The sequence below is a fragment of the Hibiscus syriacus genome, unplaced genomic scaffold (genome assembly GCF_006381635.1).
Source record: "Hibiscus syriacus cultivar Baekdansim isolate YM2019G1 unplaced genomic scaffold, ASM638163v2 tig00000764_pilon, whole genome shotgun sequence".
In the NCBI taxonomy this organism is placed as follows: domain Eukaryota; kingdom Viridiplantae; phylum Streptophyta; class Magnoliopsida; order Malvales; family Malvaceae; genus Hibiscus; species Hibiscus syriacus.
In genome coordinates this window covers 1,026,986-1,050,720 of record NW_024061820.1, presented here as the reverse complement: position 1 = coordinate 1,050,720, position 23,735 = coordinate 1,026,986, and the positions used below count along the sequence as shown (strand labels likewise).

The 23,735-nt window shown below is 34.8% G+C and overlaps 1 protein-coding gene and 1 pseudogene across 1 annotated transcript; both read left to right on the top strand.

Moving 5' to 3' along the window:
- Positions 1-1,242: 1,242 nt before the first annotated feature.
- On the top strand, positions 1,243-7,122 carry LOC120214821. The gene is made up of 16 exons (XM_039212625.1): positions 1,243-1,380; positions 1,881-2,013; positions 2,094-2,148; positions 2,242-3,745; positions 3,837-3,868; positions 4,022-4,154; positions 4,271-4,368; positions 4,593-4,637; positions 4,840-4,945; positions 5,151-5,277; positions 5,538-5,653; positions 5,747-5,823; positions 5,953-6,087; positions 6,460-6,528; positions 6,646-6,900; positions 6,994-7,122. The coding sequence occupies exons 2-16, from the start codon at positions 1,889-1,891 to the stop codon at positions 7,120-7,122; spliced, it is 3,006 nt and encodes a 1,001-aa protein (XP_039068556.1). The 5' UTR covers positions 1,243-1,380; positions 1,881-1,888.
- A 3,776-nt stretch (positions 7,123-10,898) lies between these two features.
- On the top strand, positions 10,899-15,836 carry LOC120215817 (annotated as a pseudogene).
- The last annotated feature ends 7,899 nt before the right edge of the window (positions 15,837-23,735 follow it).

The window sequence follows — 23,735 nt, the reverse complement described above, 5'->3', positions numbered from 1 at the left end:
CGAAGGTGATCAATGCTGATAAATTTACTTGGTGTAGATTCTCTTGTGATCTGTTAGAGACGTAAGCAACATGATGGTACAAGGTAGAAAGAATGGTGTGAAGATATGATTGTTCCAATCAAATCTTCAAGTGAGAGATTGTTGAAAATTAATTCCACTGAATGTGCAAGTAGAATGTGAAAGTTGGAATATATATATATATATATATATATATAATTCCACCAAAAATGTATAGTCAAAAGTGACAGCTAATATGATTGAAATTTGGTAAGGGATAATTGTAATTTAGTCTCTGTACTATAGGGTATTTACAAGATTAGTCCTTAAGCTTCAACTATAAATACCCTATCCCATTTAGCTTCAAAATCATCCCAAATCATTCTAGTTTTCTCTCAATATTAGAGAATTTAGAGAGTTTTCTTGAGAGTTGTTTTCTCCTTTTTATCAAGAGATAATTGTTATTGTTTTCTCCTTATTATATCGAGAGAAGTTGTAATTCGTATTTTTTTCATAGTGAAATTCTTCTATTTTTGCCCGTGGTTTTTACCCTATATTATTTAGGGGGTTTCCACGTAAAATTTGTCTTCTTTATCTTTATTTTTATTTTCTCAAATTATCAGTTACGATTTTACTCTATCTGATAGCCGTATTCCGCAATAAAAGAATGTACTTATGCTTGCTCTGGCTTGTTGCCACCCAAATCCGTATCAAATGGCCATCTATAAAACTTCTAAAAGGAGATGTCGATCCCCGTAGAGAAACCGACTTTCGTCTGCCATTGCTCCTCCATGGGAGTTAGGTTGCTCGTTCACCAGAGGCCGATTTACTTGCACAACAGCATTTAGTTGGAGATCGCATTCATAGCAGATGGAAGTAGCTAATGCTGATATGTTATGAATCTGGTACTATGACTCTGATGCCTGTTATAAATATCTATAAGTCAATTCTAACTTTAATCATGATATTTAATCTACTAATTTAGATCAAATATTATAAAACTTTATAATGTGAGGGATTTTCTTAAAGTTTTTTATTATTATAAAAAGGTTTTGTATGAAATAAAAATAAAAAGCTTTTTACACCGATATCAGTGGTTAATTATGGTCAAACTGCAAGAACATAAAATAAATAATAATTACTTAAATTAAATGATGCAAATCTAAAAAAAAGCCACTCCACACCACTTTTCTCTGCCATATAAACTACCTGACTCTCCCTGCCATTCCCTCGCTCTTCACTTTTCTTGTTTTCCCTGCAGATGCTGATCTCCAAAACTAAAATCCCATTGTCATTTCCTCTTTCATCAATCAAAAGGCTCGACCATTTAACAAATACAATGACTTGAATTCCCACATCTCTTTTCAGCTCAATACATATCAGGTTCACACTTTCTTTTTTACATGTTCTCATTTGTTGTACATGATCCAATGACTTATTTTGATGCATTATTTTTGAGAAAGTAGTAATTCATATCGAAAAATACTCTTTATAATTTAAATTTTATTTCTCATCAAGTAATTATGATTATAGATCAAGTCTTAGAAGTTGAAAAAAAAATTATGATTATATAGTTAAACTTGAGTTGGTAATTTTATGTGATCTTCATTCTTAGCTATATAATGTGTTAATCTCTTGTCTTTTTTTACTCTTTTTTTTGTTATAGAAATTGTTATTTGTTCTGATCCGAAAAAGGGAAAAATATTATTTGTGTATGTTGATTTTGATATCTTTACTGATTTGTTTATGAAGCAATTATCAAGGCAAATATATATACATATATATTTGATTTTGTAACTAAGAAAGTGACTTTTTTTATGACAGAAATTCGTTTGCTAATTAATTATTGTTCAGCTCCTAAAGTTTTTATTTTCTTTTAACAGGAAGAAAAATGGGTACTTTTTTATTACCAAGTTCGGCCATTGGGATGCTTCTTCCCCAGTTCCCTGTTGTTTCTTTAGGCAGACCACGTGGACAATTTCGTTTAGTCTTGGGAGGCTCTTCTAACAGGAAAAGGTTCTTTATTTTATCCAAGCTCCATTCTTTTCTGGATTAACTTATTATCTAATCATTGATGGAAGATGGTGTTGTTGCAGGAAGAATTTACTGACCGGGCAGTGCGGACCAAGAATAATTGCTGCCTCTAATAAGGTGTGTTCATTGATGCATATTGGATTATCGTCTTTAGTTTTGTGCCAAGGAGTTGGGGGATGGATCATGAATTTTATAAATTTTCTCTTGCAGGGTAATTTCAATGACACTTTCACAGATGATGAGGATGGTTTTAAGTCAAGGAGACATGGAGAATCGGGGAAGAAGAAAGACGAGTTAACCGAGACAAAACGAGCTCTTTCCGAGGCTAAGGCCAGACAAGAAGCTCTTGAAGATGAAAAAGATCAATTGCTTGAAGATTTTGCTTCTTCCGAGGTTAGTCAGGAAGAAAACGTGGCTTCCATTTTGCATGAGAAGGAATTGGCTGTTTCCAAACTCGAGTCGGCCAAGTATCAGCTCCATAAGAAGCTGCAGGAATCAGTGGAAGAGAAATCTGCCTTGGAATCCAAGTTGGTTCTTGCGATACAAGACGCCGTCGAACTTGCGGTACAAGTCGAAAAGTTAGCGGAGATTGCTTTCGAACAGGCGACGTCTGAGGCATTAGAAGATGCCAAGCTGAGGGTTTCAGCTGCAGAAACAATGGCTGCTGAGTCAGCTTTTCAAATTGAAGACCAAATAAGAAAGTCGACCGAAGGTACTATATCCTCAATTATTGAGGAGTCTAGAGATGCTATAAAAGGTGCACTTGATGTGGCAGAAAACGCCAGTGACCAGGCTTCAAAAGCTATTGCAGCATTCACTGATGGTATAAATCCCATTGATGCTGTTGCTTCTGTTCAATCCAAGAATATTAAGTTACATGGTGCTGTCAGTGATTTAGAAGCTCAATTGTTGTTTTCAAAAACCGAGTCCGACAGAATGAAACTGGAGTTGCAACAGGCCCAAGAACAAGCACGTGCAGCCGAACTCCGAGCCAGAAATGCCGAGAAGGAGTTGCTTGAATTCCAAGAGTTGAGTACGAAAAAGGCTCTTGAGCAGGAAGAGGAGATTAGGTCTGTGTTGGAGAACATAAAGAAAGAAGCTGAGGAAAGAAAGAAGGAATTGTCCAAGGCTTTTAATGTTGAGATGGAAAGCATCAAGGCCGTTGTCGATGCCGCCAAAGAAACTACGAGTTCAAGAGAAAACGCCTACATGAGAAGGTGTCAAGCCCTGCAGAGGTCACTGAGTACATCAGAAAGTGCTTTGAAGACGTGGATACAAAGAGCAGAGATGGCACAGTCATTGTTGTTGAAGGAAAGATCGGAAAAGGAAGACGACAAAGACAACATCTATATCGCTAATGGCGGGAGGATAGACCTTTTAACCGATGATGATTCGCAGAAATGGAAACTTTTGAGTTGTGGTCCACGTAAGGAGATACCTCAGTGGATGGCAAGAAGGATATGGAGCATTCGTACCGAGTTTCCACCTAGAAAGACCGACATTTCTAAAGCCTTAAATTCCAAATTTAAATCTTTGACATTGCCCAAACCTAATGAGGTTTGGTCTATTGCTCAAGAAAAGCTAAGAGAAGGTGATATTCTTGTTGAACATGTTATGGAAAAAGAAGTTATAGAGAAGAAACGGAAAGCTTTGGAACGAGCACTTCAACGAAGGACAGTTCAATGGCAGAGGACTCTAGACGAAACAAAATTAGGTTAGTTTTCCTTTTCTTTTCCCTCATATGTACTTTTTTTATCATTCTTCAGTCATATCTAATTTGCATTAGAATTTGAAATTCAATGCAGAGCCAGGAACTGGTACAGGAAGAGAAATTGTGGTAAGTTGATGGTTTGATATATTTGCTCTTGATTCATACTAACTTGAGCTTATTTGATTGAGGCTCACAAGGTTATCGATTCTCGAACAATGACATGGATAAAGTATTCCTTAAAGCAGATCACTCACAAATCTTAATTTGTTGGTCTTAAAGTTTCAAGGTTTCAATTGGGAAAGTTGGAGAAGGCAGTGGTACCAGGAGTTAGCTCTCAAGGCAGCTGATTTATCTCAATCCGGGATTACTGCGGTATGGTTGCCACCACCAACAGAATCTGTCGCGCCCCAAGGTAAACATTGTGTTCTGCAGTACACATATTGATCAATATGTTTGCGGTTGTTAAACATTGTGGACATCCATTTCGCCTTTCACACACAGTTATAAGTTATATGGAACAACATGCAGGTTATATGCCTTCTGATCTTTACAACTTGAACTCCAAATATGGATCTGTTGAAGACCTGAAATCGTGCATAGAGGAAATGCATGTTCACGACCTTTTGGTATGTGATGCAATTTTTGCGAATAGTGAGAGTTAGTTGTTAATGTTTGGCTCTCCTTTCTTCTTGCTTCAGACATTTTCATTTTCTTTGCTGGTTCAAAGTCTTGGAATTGAATTTATCTATATAGTTCGTAGGACATTATTACGAAACCTCATCTTTATCTATGCAGATACAAGTGTATATGCAGGCATGATACTTAAATTGTGTTGCCTTTATGTATGCAGGTGTTGGGAGATGTCGTGCTTAACCATAGATGCGCGCATAAACAGGTTGCCCCAGCCGCCTGCCCCGATTTTCTTTTTACATCAATAATTACTGTTTTTTTAAGTCTCATTTTTACCTTTTGCGACTGTATTTTCATATCAAACAATGGCATTACTGATCTTATTTTCAAGGCTGAAAGTGCAACATGAACTTTTAACAAGTCCATTGCAGGGATGTATTTAAAGTTTTTTTTTGTGCTAATTTCAGAGTCCAAATGGTGTCTGGAATATTTTCGGCGGCAAGCTTGCTTGGGGGCCGGAAGCTATTGTTTGCGATGATCCGAATTTCCAGGGGCGTGGAAATCCTTCAAGTGGTATGTATATGATAAGGCGGTGGGTTGAGAGTTTCTTGCCATCCCTATTCATTTGATCAAAATCTCAGTGGCTACTAGGAACAGGTCTAAATTATGTGAGCTATGGCAATGGCAGCTATATCAGCCATTGTTATTGACTCGATATTTCCGAATATTAAGTTAATTAAAAATAGGACTTACTGTAAACTTAACTGATTATGTTTAGGTGATATCTTCCATGCGGCACCAAATGTTGATCATTCGCAGGACTTTGTGCGAAGAGATATAAAGGAATGGTTGAACTGGCTCCGTAACGAGATTGGTTACGACGGTTGGCGGCTTGACTTTGTGAGGTGAAGGTGTTCTGTTGCCCTTTTCTCATTGCATGTCTTTCTTTGACTTACAATTATTAATGCAACAACGAAAAAATAAAAGGATACTAACTACGATCTTCTTCACCGTCGCTAAGATTTGTCCAAAACATAGAAGGATAGTCATAAACATAAAAATTTTCCGTTGACTGGACTCTGGAAAGGTGGAAAAGTAAGGCAAAAGATTTGAAGATACCATGGACGATGCAGAAACGAAATGACTTGTTTGCTGTTGTTTGCAGAGGCTTCTCTGGTACATTTGTGAAAGAATATATAGAAACTTCACATCCTGCATTTGCTATAGGAGAATATTGGGACAGTATGGCATATGAAAACGGTAACTTGTCATACAATCAAGGTAATCATTTAGTATTGCCTATGATATATATGTCATATAATAGAATTACCCTAGTCCCTACAATGATATATGGGACTTTGTTTACTTGTCTAGATGCTCATCGGCAAAGGATAGTCAACTGGATCAATGCTACCGGTGGTACTTCCTCGGCTTTCGATGTCACGACAAAGGTATTCCGAAATAGCTAACCTCATGTGTCTGACGGCCATAATGTCTCCATAATAAGCCCCGTAGAAAAGTTGTTGTCAGGTAGGTGTATGCTTTCTCCAATTGCAGACTGAAATAATTTGCCATTGCAGGGGATACTCCACTCTGCTTTACACGGCCAATATTGGAGACTGATAGATCCTCAAGGAAAACCAACAGGAGTAATGGGATGGTGGCCTTCACGTGCTTGTACATTTATCGAGAACCACGACACCGGGTCTACCCAGGTACTCCCTGTATCTTTCACCGGCGTACACATTCATACGAAAATACACATTACACAAACTCGGAGCAGTACCATTGTTCCAAGTATCACAATAGGCGAATCTTATGTTGTCATAAGTCATGTTAACTATAATGTCATATAGTGCATCTCAACCTTCATGCATCTCAGTCATAGCAGATCATGAACTTGTGATCTCCGACTCCTCTCCGTCATCCCGAGTACCCGGTGATGGCAATATAGTAAGGTCTTATATCAGATAACCACTTGTTAACTATAATGTCCATCAATAATGTCCGCATCAATCTGCTGAGTGGTGTTTAAGTATCTGCACACTGCAGTGGCAAATGACTAACTGTTTTGAGTTTTATTTTAGGGTCACTGGCCTTTTCCCCGTGATAAGCTTGCACAAGGATATGCTTACATCCTGACGCATCCCGGAACTGTAAGTTACTTGTCATCAAAATTGCTATATGATTCTACACACCGATGCACGAACAGAAATTTCGATAAATATATTTTGATACCCTTCTCTCTGGACTGGACAATATGATTTTTTCAGCCTGTAATCTTTTATGACCACTTATATGAATTCGGCATGCACGATATCATGACGGAATTAATAGAAGCTCGAAGACGAGCCGGGATCCACTGCCGAAGTCCTGTCAAAATTTACCACGCCAATAACGAAGGTTATGTCGCTCGGGTTGGCGATACCCTAGTGATGAAACTAGGGTATTTCAATTGGAATCCTTCCAAGGAAAATCAGTTGGATGGTAGCTGGCAGAAGTTCATTGACAAAAGATCAGATTATCAGGTTTGGTTAAGACAATAATCTCGAGCCAAGCCAAAATAATCTCTACTCATATTAATAAACAAAATAACTGCAATTGTACACAAAAACTGAGAGAAACAAGTCTTTGTCTGCGCCAACGATGACGATGATGATATCGGCTTCGGAAACCGCAACATAAAACCTCGGACAATGACTGGAAACTGTTGCTGGCTTGCTGCAGCATTAGTGATACAGCAAAGATGAAACCAGGACATCTCATTGAAATAAGTCATGGAATAAGAGTTCAGGTTATCAGTTTGGTTCAAGTCGATAAATCTGATGCATTGATTTCAACCATTTTTTGTGTTTTTCGTTATCATTTAATACCAATTTAACATCTGTTACTTTCTTGCATAAGATTATGTATTCGTTAATAATCCTTAATTAAATACATACTTTCATCAGGATTTTACTATACTAATTAAACCGATGAAACTACAATTGAAATGATGTAGTTATTCATTGATACTATGAATAAAATTTAACTCCTGATTAAAAAAATACTACAATAAATGCATAAATAATACTAACAGTCTTTCTTCATTATAAAATTTTATATACATACTTAAAATATCGACACGTATCTTTTTTATATACTTAATTTTTCTATTTTTTATTATACTCTTTAAGTTGTGCTTGTAAAGTTTTTCTAATTAATTATTATAATTTAATTAATAATTTAAAATGTTAATAAATTGGAATGCAATGCAATTTTATTTAATATAAATTTTTAACATCAACTAAATAAATGTTTTAAAAAAAATTGAAAACTCAACGTCAGTCCGAGACCAGGGTATTAAATCAAGCAAATATAAAATCCATGCAATTCATATATTTAGATGTTATATCCTTTTCAATCCCATTCTTTACTCACACTTCACGTTCATGTCATTATTAGTTAAAAAAGAAGTTTTCAGTATATAATAGCAAATAATAATAAATCATAATAATAATAATAAGAGTGAACTATATTATATATCATTTAATTTTAGATGGTATAATGTTAATATTATTAAAATTTTAATTAATTTAATTATAATATTAAATTTTGATTTTAATTATGTCATTAAGCCGTTAAACTTTAATGATAACATGAATACATTTTTTGTCATTGTGACGACGTGCAGAATGGGATCGAAGGAGACGATTGGTTGCAGTCATAAATTTTAAAAGGATAAACTATAAATTTGGTAATTGAATTTTACTTTCTCTCTTATTCAATTCATTATACTTTAAATTTGGTAAACTATACCCATAGTCACTCCACTATTAATTAAAATAAATTTTGGTAACTAAAATAAAAATAAATTGATTATTCACTACTTGACTGATTGGGTTTAATTTTTTTATTAATTTAGAGAGTTTATAAGGGATAATATATGTTTTAAAGACTTAATTATTTGACAAAGAACATAGCAATATTCTATAGTCTTTGATAGGGATGCATGCACTAAGCCCACATAGAGACCATGTGCATTTCTATTATTTTAGAAACATAATTAAATTTAGTTTAATGTATTAAGGAAAAAGAAAAAAAGATTTTTTTTGTATACACGTTAATTTTGAAAAAAGGAAATTAAAATTTTGGACCACACTCTTGAGTTTATGGATCTATCATTTATCTCTGATGTTCGAACTCTAAATCTCAAAAAATAATAATCATTCTTTTAATCACTGAGAGAATGTGGTTTGTGCTTAAATTTTATTATTTAAATTTGATCCATTGAATTACTATTATAAGAATAATGATATAATCATTTAATAAATAACATAATCTCCACTTTCGGTTGGATAAAGAAATAAGAAGAAGAAAAAAAGATTTTGAGGTTCAATTTTAATTTGTTACTCCAAATTCTAATATAATGGTAGTTAATTCCTAAAAAAATTAGTAAAATCTATTCGTTCTAAATAATTGTCCTCACAGTCCTTGTACTCCTTGTTTAGTTATATAATTAATAAAGAGAAAATAACCTCAGTGACCGAAAATGCCTTATAATATACGATTTTAACTAATTTTTTTTTATTTACCAAAATAACCAACAAAATCGCAGCGCGAACTCTAATTTTTCAACTCAGTTTACAAATTCGCAACGCGATTTTGAAAAATGTGTTGCAATAGTTAAAATGTGTTGCGATAGTTAAAATGTGTTGCGAGAGTTTGAAAAACGTGTTGTTGCGATAGTGAAAAAGTGTTGCGATAGTGAAAAATCCAAAATAAGTTTACATTTTAACTATTCCAAATTCACGTGGAGTTTGAAACAATAAAGAATGTGTTGCGATAGTGTAAAAGATTCCCAAGCCATTTGTAATATCTTAATTTGAAACAATAAAGAATGTGTTGCGATAATGTAAAAGATTCCCAAGTGTTTACAATGCTCAATCCCACATAGTATTGGAAAAACTGTTGGGAATGAGTATTTAAGGCTTGGATTTCCCACTTCCTTGTTGAGTGGAAGAGAACAAGGGGGACTCTCGCGCACTACCGCCGCCGCCGTCCCGTCTCGGGTCGGGTCGGATCGTGGTCGTGGTCGTGCGCGCGGATACTATCTTTTTAGAGAAAACTCTTAAGAAATCTCAACGTGAACTTGGACTATCACAACGAATTTGGACTAACGTAAATTTGGAAAATCACATTGCGATTTTGTATTATCGCATTGCGATTATGTATTATCGCGTTGCGATTTTGTATTATCGCGATGCGATAGTCAGAACCGCGTTGCAATTTACATATTCGCATTGCGATTTTCTAAAATTGCAACAACGCGATTATGTATTATCGCGTTGCGATAGTCAGAATCGCATTGCGATTTTGTATTATCGAGTTGCGATAGTCAGAATCGCGTTGCGAATCTGGAAACTGATTTGCGATACTGGAGATCGCGTTGCGATAGTCAGAATCGCGTTGCGATTTACATATTCGCATTGTGATTTTCTAAAATCGCAACGCGAATTTGGAAAATCACAATGCGATAGTCAAAATCGCGTTGCGAATCTGTAAACTGATTTGCGATACTGGAGATCGCGTTGCGATTTAGAGATCACATTGCGATTTTGTTGGTCATTTTGGCAAATCAAAAAAAAGTTGATCAAAATCGTATATTATAAGGCATTTTCTGTCACTAAAGTTATTTTCTCATTAATAAAATATAACAATATTGAGAATATTTTTAATAATTATAAATTAAATTGATAATATATATATATATATATATATATATATTAAAATGTCATTAAATCAATTATAAAACGATTATTTCATCCTTTTGTTAATAAATTTATCATAATTTTGATAAAAATTAATTTTTATTCAATAATTTATGTATAGTTTAACTAATAGTATGAATGATTGTGAGTATGAATGAGTGTCAAATGACATCTATCTTTTTAAAATATTGTTTTAATAATTTTACGTAAAAAAAAAATGATACCATTTTAACAAGATATTGAGACCACTTAAAAAAATGTCAATTATTTGACTCTATCCACTTTAAAAAAATTAATCTTAATTTTCTAATTCTGTCTAACTCTCCTAATTGTTATATAACTTAAAATCAATAATGTGAACAAATTTATATATTTTTAAATTCCATACAATCCAATTTGACAGTATTACCAAATTATATTTTAACTCTTAACCGAAAAATAAAAGAAAAAAAAGTTAAAAGGACTAAATTTTAAACAAGCAAAGAATGGAAGTACTGAAAAGATAGTTAGACCGGGAAAAAGAAGAGAATTTGAAATTTAAGCAATGAAGCTTAGCAGAGCACCGTTACAGTTTCCAAACAAACTCAGGTTGACGTAGTAGTTGACTTGGCTTGGCTTTAGATAAAATTTACTCCATCTCTTTCTTTGTCGTCTAAATTCTTTTTTTAATTATACCCTTCCAAACCAAATATTTTCCATTATACCCATCCAAAATCGGAGTATAAAATACGAATTACATTATTCTTCAATTTCCTCTCCTCTTTCCAGCTCCACAATCTTAAAAGTTAGGGTTTTTCAGTAAAAGCCTTACTTACAATTCTCCCTTGAAATTCAATTTAACTCCACCCATATCTTGAGGCATTTGGATTTGGTGGCTTCCTTTTCATTTTTAACTATTTCTTTTTGTATGAAAGTTTCTTCCCGAAAATGAAACATCGGCTCTCTCCCTGCTAACATCGTGCGGTTGGGTGAATTCGACGTCAATTTTGGCATTCCTCCAGGTATTCACATCCAAAGCTTCAGTATTTCCCCCCTGTCATTCTAAATCAGGGTTTACATCCTATCAATCAACTGTCGTATCGCTGTTATCAGCTTGTTTTTCATTTTTTTTTCTTTTAAATTATAGGGGAAAAAGATATTCTTTATATACATACAAAAACATGAAGCGGTTGAGATCGAGCGGCGATCTCGATTCCTATGAGAAAAATGCAAGCAAAGAATGGAGTCAGGATCAGAATCGTTCATCCCGAAGCAGCAGTAGCTGCGGCTTTTACCACAAGCCATCTTCAGCCTCAGATAGCAACGCCCGTACCAAAAGCAATTTGATTTCTTCTTCTTCTCGATATGATCGAGACCAATATGTGGCTGATGAGGATAGTGGCAGGGAGAGGATGGTCCGGAAGCGAGCAGAGTATGATTTTGAGAGCTTTGATAGGCGGAAATTTGACCTCAATCGTTACAGAGAGAGTGGTAGTAGTGGCGGTAGCCTCCGCAGATCAGAGAGCTTCCGTGGGCCTCGCAGAGATTTTCCAAAGGGGTTCCGGTCAGAAAGAGATCGAACCCGGTGTGCAAGTGAGAGCTCCTGGAAAAGGTTTGGAATTAACGAGAACAGAGGGAGTAGTAGTAAGGTGCAATTGAGGGAGGTTAAGGATGTGAAATCGCCAAGCTGGTCCAGAGATTCTTTGGTAGCGGGTAGAGTGGTCGGCGAGTCAAGGGAGAGGGAAGAAATAAGGAGGAGGAGAAGCTCCAGGTCAAAGTCCAGGTCGCCAACAAGGTCAAGGGGTTCTGGCAGTGAGCAGTCTAAGAGTGTTGATGGTGGTGGTGGAAAGGTGAAGAAGACCGAGGAGACACTGGCTGAGAGTGATACAAGTAGTGAGATGGAGGAAGGTGAGTTTGATCCCGAACCTCAGGCTAAGCCTCAACATGAATTAGCTACCGAACCTCTGGCTAAGCCTCAACTTGAATTAACTACCGAACCTCAGGCTAAGCCTAAACATGAATTAGCTACTGAAACTCAGGCAAAGCCTCGGCATGAATTAGCTACTGAACCTCAGGCAAAGCCTCGTCATGAATTAGCTACTGAACCTCATGCTAAGCCTCGGCAAGAATTAGCTACTGAACCTCATGCTAAGCCTCGGCAAGAATTAGCTACTGAACCTCTGGCTAAGCCTAAACATGAATTAGCTACTAAACCTCAGGCTGAGCCCAAACATGAATTAGTAACTGAACCACGGGCTGAGCCTCAAGATGAATTGGCTACTGAATCTGGGGCTATAAGTGATGGGAAAAGGATTGTCATAAAAAAACAGAGAATGATGGAAGTGAGATGAGCTCAAATGTGGAGGATGCGCAGGATGTTAATAAGGAGAGGGGGAATGAAAGAAAAGGTGAGGGGAAGGTAGATGACGAGTTGCAAGATTGTGGAAAGAGTTTAAATGATGGTACGAGTGGTAATTGTGATAAGATGGATGATGTTGATGGTGATGAAGTTGAAATGCAGGAAGAAGGTGTGAAGGTTAATAGTAAATGTGAGGGTGATAATACCAAAGATGCAGTTGAGCAGGAGTCTTCCTGTCTGGAAGAGAGGTGTAAGGGGGATAAAGGGATTGATCTTGAGGGGCTGGATGAGGAATGTGAGGCAGCAAATTTTACTAACGTAGTTGCAGAGGAAAATGGTGAACATAAAATAAATATCGATGTGATAGAGATAGGTTTGAGTTGGAATGTCAAGGATAAAGGGAAAGGGGTTGCTGTTGAGTCGGCTAATGTAACTGGGTCCACAGAGAATGGGGTTTGGACTGAAAGGGAATCAAAAGATGAAGATCTTGATATGGAAGGGCCTAGTACGAAGGGTTTTGAGTTGTTCTCTTGCTCTCCTGTTAGGAAAGTGGAAAAGGAAAACAATCAAGTGCCGATAAGCAGAATGAAGAGAAGCTGGTGTTGGAGTCACTTGACCTTTCTCTTAGTTTACCAAATGTGTTGTTGCCTATCGGTGCTCGACATATGGATTCAGCTCCTGGCTCACCTAGTCACGGGAGGAGTGTGCAGTCCTTGACTAACATATTTCGCACCAACTCTGATGGGTGTTCCCTGTCATTTTACCACAACCAAAGTTGTTCTTTGACTCAAAATTCCATGGATAACAATGAACAATCTGTTCACAGTCGCCCCATAGTTCAGGGATTTGATCAACTTTCTCAAGGATCATGGCAGTCTCAGAATGAGTCCTGGCAGAAAGATGTTCCTATGTTTCAGAGGATTTTGAGTAATGGTAATGGATCTTTCAGTCAATCTTCAGGATTACAGGGCATTACAAACAGTCAGGCTGTTCAAGCACATAATATTCACAGTTTTGAAGGAAGCTCAAAGGTGCCGAATGGACTTGAGAGGCAGTTGAGTTTTCATAAACAGAATGATGTCAGGTCCACTTCACAGAGTGTTAGGTCTCACCAAAATGGTTCATTTTACAGCTCTGACAAGAAGCAAGTCACAAGAGAGAAACATGGTGCTAGCTTATACAGTAGCTGTAGCCAAAAAGAGCAAGAACAACTTCTGATAGGCGGAGCTGATTTTGTTGAGACTATATTAAGCAGGATGGTTTTTAAGCCTCTACATGTTATGGCCAGGAAGTTTCATGAAATGGCGGGACAATCAATTGCCTGTCTAAAAGAGAGCATTCACGAGATTATGTTAAATGCAGATAAGCATGGGGAGCTACGTGCACTTATGGAGGCCCTACGAAGTGTGTCTGACTTAAAACTGGAAATGCTGCTAAAATGCCATCGGGCTCAATTGGAAATCTTGGTCGCCCTGAAAACTGGACTACCTGAGTATCTTCAGGTAGGCAATAGTGTTTCATCTTCTGATTTGGCTGAGATCTTTCTGAACTTAAGATGCAGTAATCTTATGTGCCGGAGTTCTCTGCCTGTGGATGAATGTGATTGCATGGTTTGCTCAAAGAAGAATGGTTTTTGCAGTGCTTGTATGTGTCTTGTATGCTCAAAATTTGATATGGCATCCAATACTTGTAGTTGGGTTGGTTGTGATGTGTGTCTTCATTGGTGCCATGCGGATTGTGGTTTAAGGGAATCTCATATTAGGAATGGACGTGGCGCAGCTGAGATGCAGTTTCATTGCGTTGGTTGTGACCATCCTTCTGAAATGTTTGGTTTTGTAAAGGAGGTTTTTCAGAATTTTGCAAAGGATTGGACGCTTGAAACCTTTTCCAAGGAACTTGAATATGTCGAGAGGATCTTTTGTGGCAGCAAAGACGTGAGAGGGAGACGACTGCATGAACTTGCTGACCAAATGCTGGTTAAATTGGCGAATAAGTTGAACCTTCCTGAGGTTTATACTCAAATAATGAACTTCCTGACCGGTAAGTATTTATTTTCAAATTTCGAGGAATTTATAAAATGTTTTTGCATTAATTTTCAAATTATACACGTGGTCACTCTTTCTCCATAACTAACCTAGGCTTGGTAAATAAAAATGTGCTCTCAAGATTTTTTATACACTTTTCTTGGATCATATGGATTGATCTGAACTTCCCAATATGTTAGTGGTTGATTGAAAGCCGTCATCCTTGTGAGAACTGAGAACTTGTTTCTGCGAACTGTGGTTGAGTATCGTATGCACAGTTGGGGAAAAATCCTTGTGACTATTTGATGTTTTAAGGTTTTTTCTCTTTTGGGTGCCCCCAAAGTAGTTCGATGTTAATAAAATTTTGATTGATTTGATAACACTTAACACATTTGATGTGTTATGATTATTATTATTAGTATTAATTATTTTGTTATAGCAATACTAGAAAATTACTAGAACTGGCTCATTAGGGCATATGTTAGCAACATCTATCTAGAAACCAGGTATAGATCGCTTAGTTGTCGCTCTGATTACTGCACTGGAACTAAACTATTTTGAGACCAAATGCCATTCCAGAAACTAATATATTTAGTTCTGGTTGCAGATAGTAATTCTTTCAAGCCGGCAATGCAACTGTTTTGTCTGGAAAGCACAAGACAAAGGAATCAATGGGATAGCTGGGAGAAGTCAGGATTCTTCACGTCCCAAATCTGTTTATTCTGATAAAGCTCGTCTATTGGAAAGCTCATCTAGCCTGCTTCCTAGTCTCCATGTTGACCTAAATGACCGGCCTGACAAATGTTCTTTAGAGTCGGAGTTGCAGAGGAGTGTACAAAAGGAACTATTTTTGCCCGAACTGGAGAGCTTGATACGAATCAAACAGGAGGAAGCTAAAATGTATCAGACACGTTCTGATGATGCAAGAAGAGAAGCGGAAGGCCTGAAACGGATTGCAGTAGCAAAGGATGAAAAGATTGAAGAAGAGTACAGGAGTAGAGTTGCGAAACTACGCTTGGCCGAGGCTGAAGAAACGCATAAACAAGAAGTAGAAGAATTCCAAGCTCTGGAAGGAGCTTACAGGGAATACTACAGTATGAAGGGTAGAATGGAAGCAGATATTAAAGATATTTCGTTGAAAATGGAAGCCACAAGACGAAATCTTGGCATGTGATTTGCTAATTGGGTTTCACTTGGAACTGTTATTGTTCGTTAATTTCAAGGTAGAACATAACTCTGTGTTTCATAATGTGTATTCTCTATGATTCAAGTTTCTGTAGTTTTCAAATCGACTGGTTCTTGGCGTTCAGATGGAACTATTACTGTCGGTTAACTTAAAGGCAGGCAGTGTAATTTTAAAATTGTTAGCTGCCTTGCAATCTTAGATTCTGTACCAGTCCAATCTAAGCCAATATATGTACAGTGATCGATAATTGTCCAATCTTGGTTTTTCCTTTTGGTGCATTTTTCTTAATGAAAGCAGGGGAATGGGTTGTTTACCATTGAAATCCTTGTATTCAACATTTTTATTTATTTATTTGGCCTTCTATCGCATTATATTAGTGTAATCACCATTTTTTATTATTAATTTATTATAATTATTATTATTAATTATTATCTTTACTTATTATTATTAATAATCATAATAAACAATTAGGCCCAAGAAAATATTAGTTGCACAAAGCCCGATACAATATTGCCCAGGCCCTAAACCTAAATGTTGGAACCCTAGGGTTTCCCAACTTTTGATCCAGTCAATCATCAGTCGTTGGATCCAACAATCTAGATCAACTTATTTTTAGGGTTTTGTCTTAAACCCATATGTCGTCACGTGCCCAAGCTTCCTCGCGTGTCAGCCTCACTGCCCAGCCTCCTTGCTCGCCTGTAACTCGCCATTTCCTGAGGACTACCACCGCCGTCAAATTTATCGTTGATCGCCCCGAAAACGATAAAGAGTTGACTCAGGGTAAAACCATTTTTACCCCATCCTTAACCCACGTCACGGCCGTCGATGCCCAGCCTTGTTCCTGTCGGGTTGTCTCCTCCCTCTGACAGTGCACGAAAGCAAAAAAGCAAAGAAAACAACAATAACAAAAAAGTCACGAGGCCTTCCATTTACATGCAACATTGAAAGCAAACAAGAAACGAATGCTCTATATAACAAAGAACAAAACTGTTGAGAAAGAGATTTTTCGAAATGAAAGCCACAAAAAAACAGAGGTTTCAAGGAAAGAGAGAAAGAAAAACAAGAAATGAAGAGAGAGAAAAAGGCAACCAAAGATTATCTATCGTTCGTCGGAAAGCTCCCACGACCATCGTTTTCTCGAAGGTAACCCTTTCGTTTTGTTTAGATCTAGGACGATATGGGTAGTTTTAGGATGATGGGTGTTTGGTTTCGGGTTTATAGGAAGAGAGGGTCGTTTTGGGATGAGTTTTCGAATTCCGGGTATCAATACTACAAACTTATGGACAACATTTAATACGGGAAACTACCTTCTAACGGTTTTGTTCACTCCCACAACAACCAAAATGGTTGGAATTAATTGAGAGAGTATAAAAATAAGATTCTAAGTCACATGTGAAGACAAGAAGAGATAAAAGAGAAAGCCAAAAACAACAAATTTGAGTCAAATCAAGTCAACATTCTTCAATATTTCTTTTGCTTTCAAAGAACACTTTTTGTAATCATTTGTATTTATTTCTCAAATGTTCTTATTTGTTATTGAATTGAGCAAATACATTCCTAGTGAAGATTTTATAAGTTTGCAATTTGTAATTTTCTCTTTGAGAAAGTGTCTCAAGAATTTGGAGTATAATTCTTGAGAAAGTTATAAGGTTACACCTTATCCTCAAAGGTAGATACAAATTAGTGAATTTGTGAAAATCCTTAGTGTGGATAGCTAAGGTAGTGGATGTAGACTTTGGTTGATAAAGTCGAACCACTCTAAATTCTTGTGTTCAATTTTATATTTTCTCTCAAGCTTCCACCAAAAAATTTAATTGCCAATTCACCATTGATTATTTCATTCATTCGATTGACTTAACATATATCAAGTACTAGTTTTATCTGTTTGGTGTGTCACTATCTCTTTTCTTTTTCGTCTTTGTTGATCGACGACAACACCAACATTAATATTGGTTGCCGACCACCGATATTTTTTATTGTTTTTTCTTTTCTTACATTGTATCTCTATTTTCTTTTCTTTTTTTTAATTTTTAATAAGTCTGCCTGTAAGATACATTTTCATCTGCCTTTATGGAACATTTCCTTATGCCTTTTGGCATTTTTATGGTAGTTTGGCTATTTTTCATTTATCTTTTTCTAAGGGTTGATTTGATATCGCCACGACTGATCAAGATAACACTTATATGATATCTTGTTAATCTTCCATACTTCGGGCCCTCAGATTGGATTTGGATACCCGATTTGTATTCATGGATAGCTTCTCATGTCGTTTGAACCTGATTTGTGATTTGTCGGTAGTATTTCAATAGTTTGATCCCCTTTTATGATTCGTTTATCGATGCGATCATATACGTTTGTATCTATCTTTGTTCGAGTTTCTTGGTTAGATTTTTAATCTTTCCTTATATGATCCTTATGTGATCTTAAGTTGCTAGTTTTGTTTCCATGATTATAAGAAAAATTATGTGCTTGATTTACAATTGTGACCGTAAATCTTTATTATAATTAGGGATAATTCCTATTTAGAATAAAATTAGTTGCTTCTAACAAAAAATATAAATATATTACTAAATGATATATATTCATTAAGAAAATTAATTAGGGCCATCTCGGCCATTATTGGGGCCCAGAGAAAAAATTAAAAAAGGGACCCCCGAGCAATAGAGACGTACCAATTGAATTGATAAAATTAGCACAATCAACATCCTCATCAACATTATCATAGGAAACATTATTGACAATCAAATCCATATCATTATTTGTTAATTCATCATCTAAATGCACATTATCACCAATAGTGGTCTCATTATGATCGACATCATTAGCATTAGAACCACCAACATCAACAACATTTTGATTATCAGTATATAAATTTGATTTTTTTAGCAAAGCATTTATCAATTGCTCATTTTTGTGATTGAACTAATACTTCTTTTGTTTTTGTTTTTACGCTTTTCACAACCTGATTCATATTTTCTCTTATGCTTCATAATAATTAAAAAAATTAAAGGAAAAAAGCTCCAATCAAACAAATAAACAGAAACTAGAACAAATCATACAATTTATGCCCAAAACAATAGCAAAATTTATACTCCTTATATGAATTCTATTTTGATTAATTAAGGGCAAGAATAAAAGAAATAAAACCTGATTTTGTGATTGAAATTATAAATTGATGATAGTGTCAGTGTTGGATATGCCAAAAGCCTCAATCTTTTCTGCTCTAAGCCTCTAACTGTACCCTAATTTGTCATTTGCCGAAATTTGCACTTGATACTATTGGAATTATACTCCTTATATGGTTGGAATACCAATTCGAATTGTTGATGTCGGAGTATATTTCCGGTGATTGTGTCGAAATTACAACCGCCACTTGAGATGAGAGAAAGGAAGAAAGGGAAGATAAAATTGGTTGGTATCTTTGTGGGTTTAATTAGTAAGATTAAATAGAAAAAAAAGTTAACGTTAATGAAGATTTGAAGAAGTTTAAGAGTTAATTTGGGGAGAAGAAATTGAAACTAAGGGTTTGTTTGTTTCACTGAAAACGTTTTTCGGAAAATGAATTACATTTTCTGAAAAAACATTTTCTGGAAAACGTTTTACGATATTTGGAAGATGTTGTTTAAACCCTTTTTTCCACTAGTTGATAAATTTTTTAAAAATTATTTATTACAAATATCAAATACAATAAATAATATTATTTATCATAAAACTTAATATTATTATTTTTAAAATATTAAAATAATTTATTTAATATTAAAATATTATTTTTATAATTTTGTTAATAAAAATATTAATATTGGTATATTTTATTGAAATAAAAATATTATAAATTATATTAATTATTTATTAAAGTAATAGTGTTATATTATATTTTAAAAATATTAATTGGATATTTTAAGTAAATTTATTAAAATATTATTAGATTATTATATTAATATTAAATATAGAAATAATAAAATTCATTATTAATAATTTAATAATATTATTTCTATGAAATTAATAAATAATATAAATTTTATTAACAATTTATTATATATTTTTAAAATAAAAATATAATATCTTATATTATTATAATATTAAAAATATAATTTTTATTATTAGAAATATTAATAAATACATCTTAAATATTTTAATAATTAATATTTTGATTAAAATTATATTAAAATATTTATTAATATTAAATTCATAAAATAAAATTATTTTGAGTATTTATTCTTTGAAATGAAAAGTTCGTAAAATGAATTACGGAAAATCAAACTGTAAGTCGTTTTCCAGAAAACACAAAAGAAATTTTGTTGACCAGAAAAATATTTTACATTGACCAATCAGTTTTTCTCTAACCAAACACTGAAAAATGAGGAAAATATTTTTTGAAAAACGTTTTACGTAAAACAAACGAACTCTAAATGAATGGCAAAACTCTCGAGATAATGTTCTCGAGTTTTTTATTTCACGATATAATGTACTCCCAAGATTAATTGCTCAAATAGGGCGAATTACACAGTGTTTGCCGTAGGTCTCCATGCCTTCCAGGCGACCTACGGCGTGGCAGCTTCCCAACGAGCGAATTAACGTCAAATTAATGTGTGCATGGGACATGCACAACCCAACCCAACCCATAGGTCGTCATGCCCTCCAAGCGATCTTGTAGGTCGCCATGCACGCCAGGCGACCAAGCTTTTAACCCTCTGCATGCCCTGCATGCCATAGTGGGGAGATTCCTGCCCGACGACCAAGCTTTAACCCTCTGCTCCCTCATGCATGCGTTGCATCCATAGATGGGAGATTCCTGCATCCCTAGCTGTATTATTGCATCGTTAATTTAGCAGAGATTCCTACCCGGCGACCAAGCTTTAACCCTTTGCTCCCTCATGCATGCGTTGCATCCATAGCTGGGAGATTCCTGTATCCCTAGCTGCATTATTGCATCGTTAATTTAGTTGTTAAATGCAGCAAGTATTGCTGTTGAATTACATCCTTTCAACGCTCAATAGTTACACGATTCAACGCTTATTTGCTTTGTATAAAGGATATGGGGTTTAGGGTAGAAGCAGAAGAAGAACCAGAAGCACATATAGAAACTTTATCGAGAGAAAGAAAAAGAAGAAGAAGAAAAGAAGATAAAGGCTCAAACATCGTTCGTGAGGTAACTTTTTATTGTTTAATTTAGTTTATTACATAAAATTATTAGTTGTTAGTTTAGGGTTAGGGTAAAACTAAAATTTAGTTAATTAGTTTGTTAGTGTAAATTATTAGTTTGTTAGTTTAAGTTATATTATATTAATTTGTTAGTTTAAGTTATATATTATATTATATAAAAAATTAGTTAATTAGTTTCTTAGTTTAAGGTTTAGGTTGTTTGTTGAAGTTGAAGTTATATTATAAAAATGATATTTAGTGCTTAATTAGTTTATTAGGTTGTTATTTTAACTAAGTTATATTATAATAAAGAAATAGTTTATTAGTTTAAGTTATATTATAATATATTAGATTATATAAAATTAATTTGTTTAATTTATTGTTGTTTAAAGAAATATTTTGTTTACACATACAGGATATTATTCCACAACATTTGCCCACGTACATATTGATTCGAAGAAAGAAACAAGAAAGGAAATGAAGAAGGCATAAATACGCGGGTAATTTATTATTTTTTGTTGTTGTGTATGTGTAAATTAGTTAGTTAGTAAGTTTATATTAGATTATATAAACTAATTTATGCGAGATAATTTCCGTTTAAAAAAAATATTGTGTTTAAAAATATTTAGTGTTGTTTTAAAAAAATGTTTTGTTTAATTTATATTATATGTGTAAATTAGTAAGGAGTAAAAATTAATTGAATGAAATAATCCGACCAACGCATTATCTCGTGAAATAATTATTTTGAGAACATTATCTCGACAGTTTTGCCTAACAAATTGTTTGATATTTTTAAAAATAAAAAATATTATCAAACTAATATTATTATTAGTAATCATTACTAAATGATTAGTATCAAATCTAAATCATTAAATATTATAATAAATAATTATTAGTAATCATGACTAAATCATATTATTATTAAGTCATTAAATCTCAAATCATTATATTAATAATAATTATTAAATCATTATTAATAATATTAGTAATCAATTAATCAAGTTAAATAATAAATTTTATTTAATCGTTAATATAATAGTATATATTTATTATATTTAAATTTAATGATTTATGAAATTATCTTATCTAATTTTTTAATCTAAATTTATTTATTTTTTATTGTAGAGAAAATGAGTAACAACTTTTTCACGATTGTCTATTATAATCGACAGATTATGGAAAATGAGGTCGGAGTGTTTTTTCAGTCTGAAAAACCAATAAACATGATGTTCAAAAAAGACATCACATTTATAGAAATGAAGCATAAGATATAAAGAAAAATTCGAGCTGCAGTTGATGGTTTGAGGTATAGGTTTATGATATGCCCCAACCCAGTCAGATATGTTGCAGTTCCACTTGAAGAAGATGATATTGGAACCATGGTTGGATTACATGAGTCAACCAATATAGTAGTTATTGAGTTATTTGTTTATATGCGTAACACATGTGATGTTCCTGGGTCATCAAGAGGTGTGGCTCAAAATCCATCTGAAATGGCTTTATATAGTCAGTTTGAGGAGCCGACATACAGGTTCCCGAACAGTTTTATGGCAATATTGGAAAGTGTAAATGAATTCGGAGGGACATCTGCAGCAGAGTATGAGACGAGAAACATACCATAATTGGCTGTTGATATTGATGCTGAAAATCGATGGGGAGAAATTCAAGATGATTCAAGAAAAGATGAAGAAACCGAAGAACCCGTTTTGGGCAACGATGAAAATATTTTCGGTGGAGGTGCAATTGATGAAGTTCAGGTACCGTATGAAGCTACTCCTTACATGTACGAGATAGACTATGATGCGATGAGGGCACATGAATTCCCAGACATGCCACATTTACCTCCGCACCAAATGACTGAATCATTCGATAATTCTGGTGAATTTTTAGTTGGGGTGCAATTCAGCGGAAAAAATGAAGCTACGCTGGCGATTAAAGAGTACTGCATCAAATGCCATGTTGATGTCCATGTTGCAGAGTCCAACCAGAAAACCCTATACGCGAGGTGTGTAAATATATTCCAGAGTGCAAGTGGAAGATCAGAGTGTCGAAAAAATCAAAGGCACGATGTTTGGGTCATCACGAGGTACAATGGTCCGCACACATGTTTGCGAAACTCCATCGAACAAGACCACCAACTATTGGACTCCGATGTAATATGCGAATATGTGAAGGCGATTGTTGAAAAGTATCCAAGGATATCTTGTTCAGTGTTAGATGCATCTATTCGAAGCCAATTTGGATATCAAGTAAAATATGGCAAGGTGTGGAATGTGAAGATGAAGGCAATGAAGCTGACGTATGGAGATTGGGATACATCGTACAATGAGCTACCACATTTGCTACAAGCAATAAAGAAATTTATCCCAGGAACCATAGTGAAGTCTCAAACCATGCCAGCATATGGCAAAGAAGGTCAACTTCTGCCAGGGAAGAAAATATTTCATAGATTATTTTGGGCATTCAAGGCATGTATTGAAGGATTTCCATTTTGCAAACGTATGATCCAAGTAGATGGTACGTGGTTGTATGGTCAATATAGGCATGTACTTTTAATGGCAGTTGCTCAAGATGGTGAGCAAATATCTTCCAATTGCATTCGCCATTGTGAGGGAGAGACAACAGAGGCTTGGGATTTCTTTTATGATCAATCTACGTCAATATGTCGTTCGTGATGGAGTATCTAGAGGAATGGGCTTGGCGGTAATTGAATGAACAGGAAGTCGTTGGATACCTCCGTATGCATATATGACATTTTGTATCCATCATATTGGTAAGAATAGTATCGACCAGTTTCATAACGCACATATTCGTAGTGAGATAGTCAACATGGGTAAGTTTTATTTTCAATATTTGTGCATTTTTACGTGGTTTTTTAATTGCGGTTTGCATTTTTACGTGGTTTTTTTAATTGCGGTTTAAC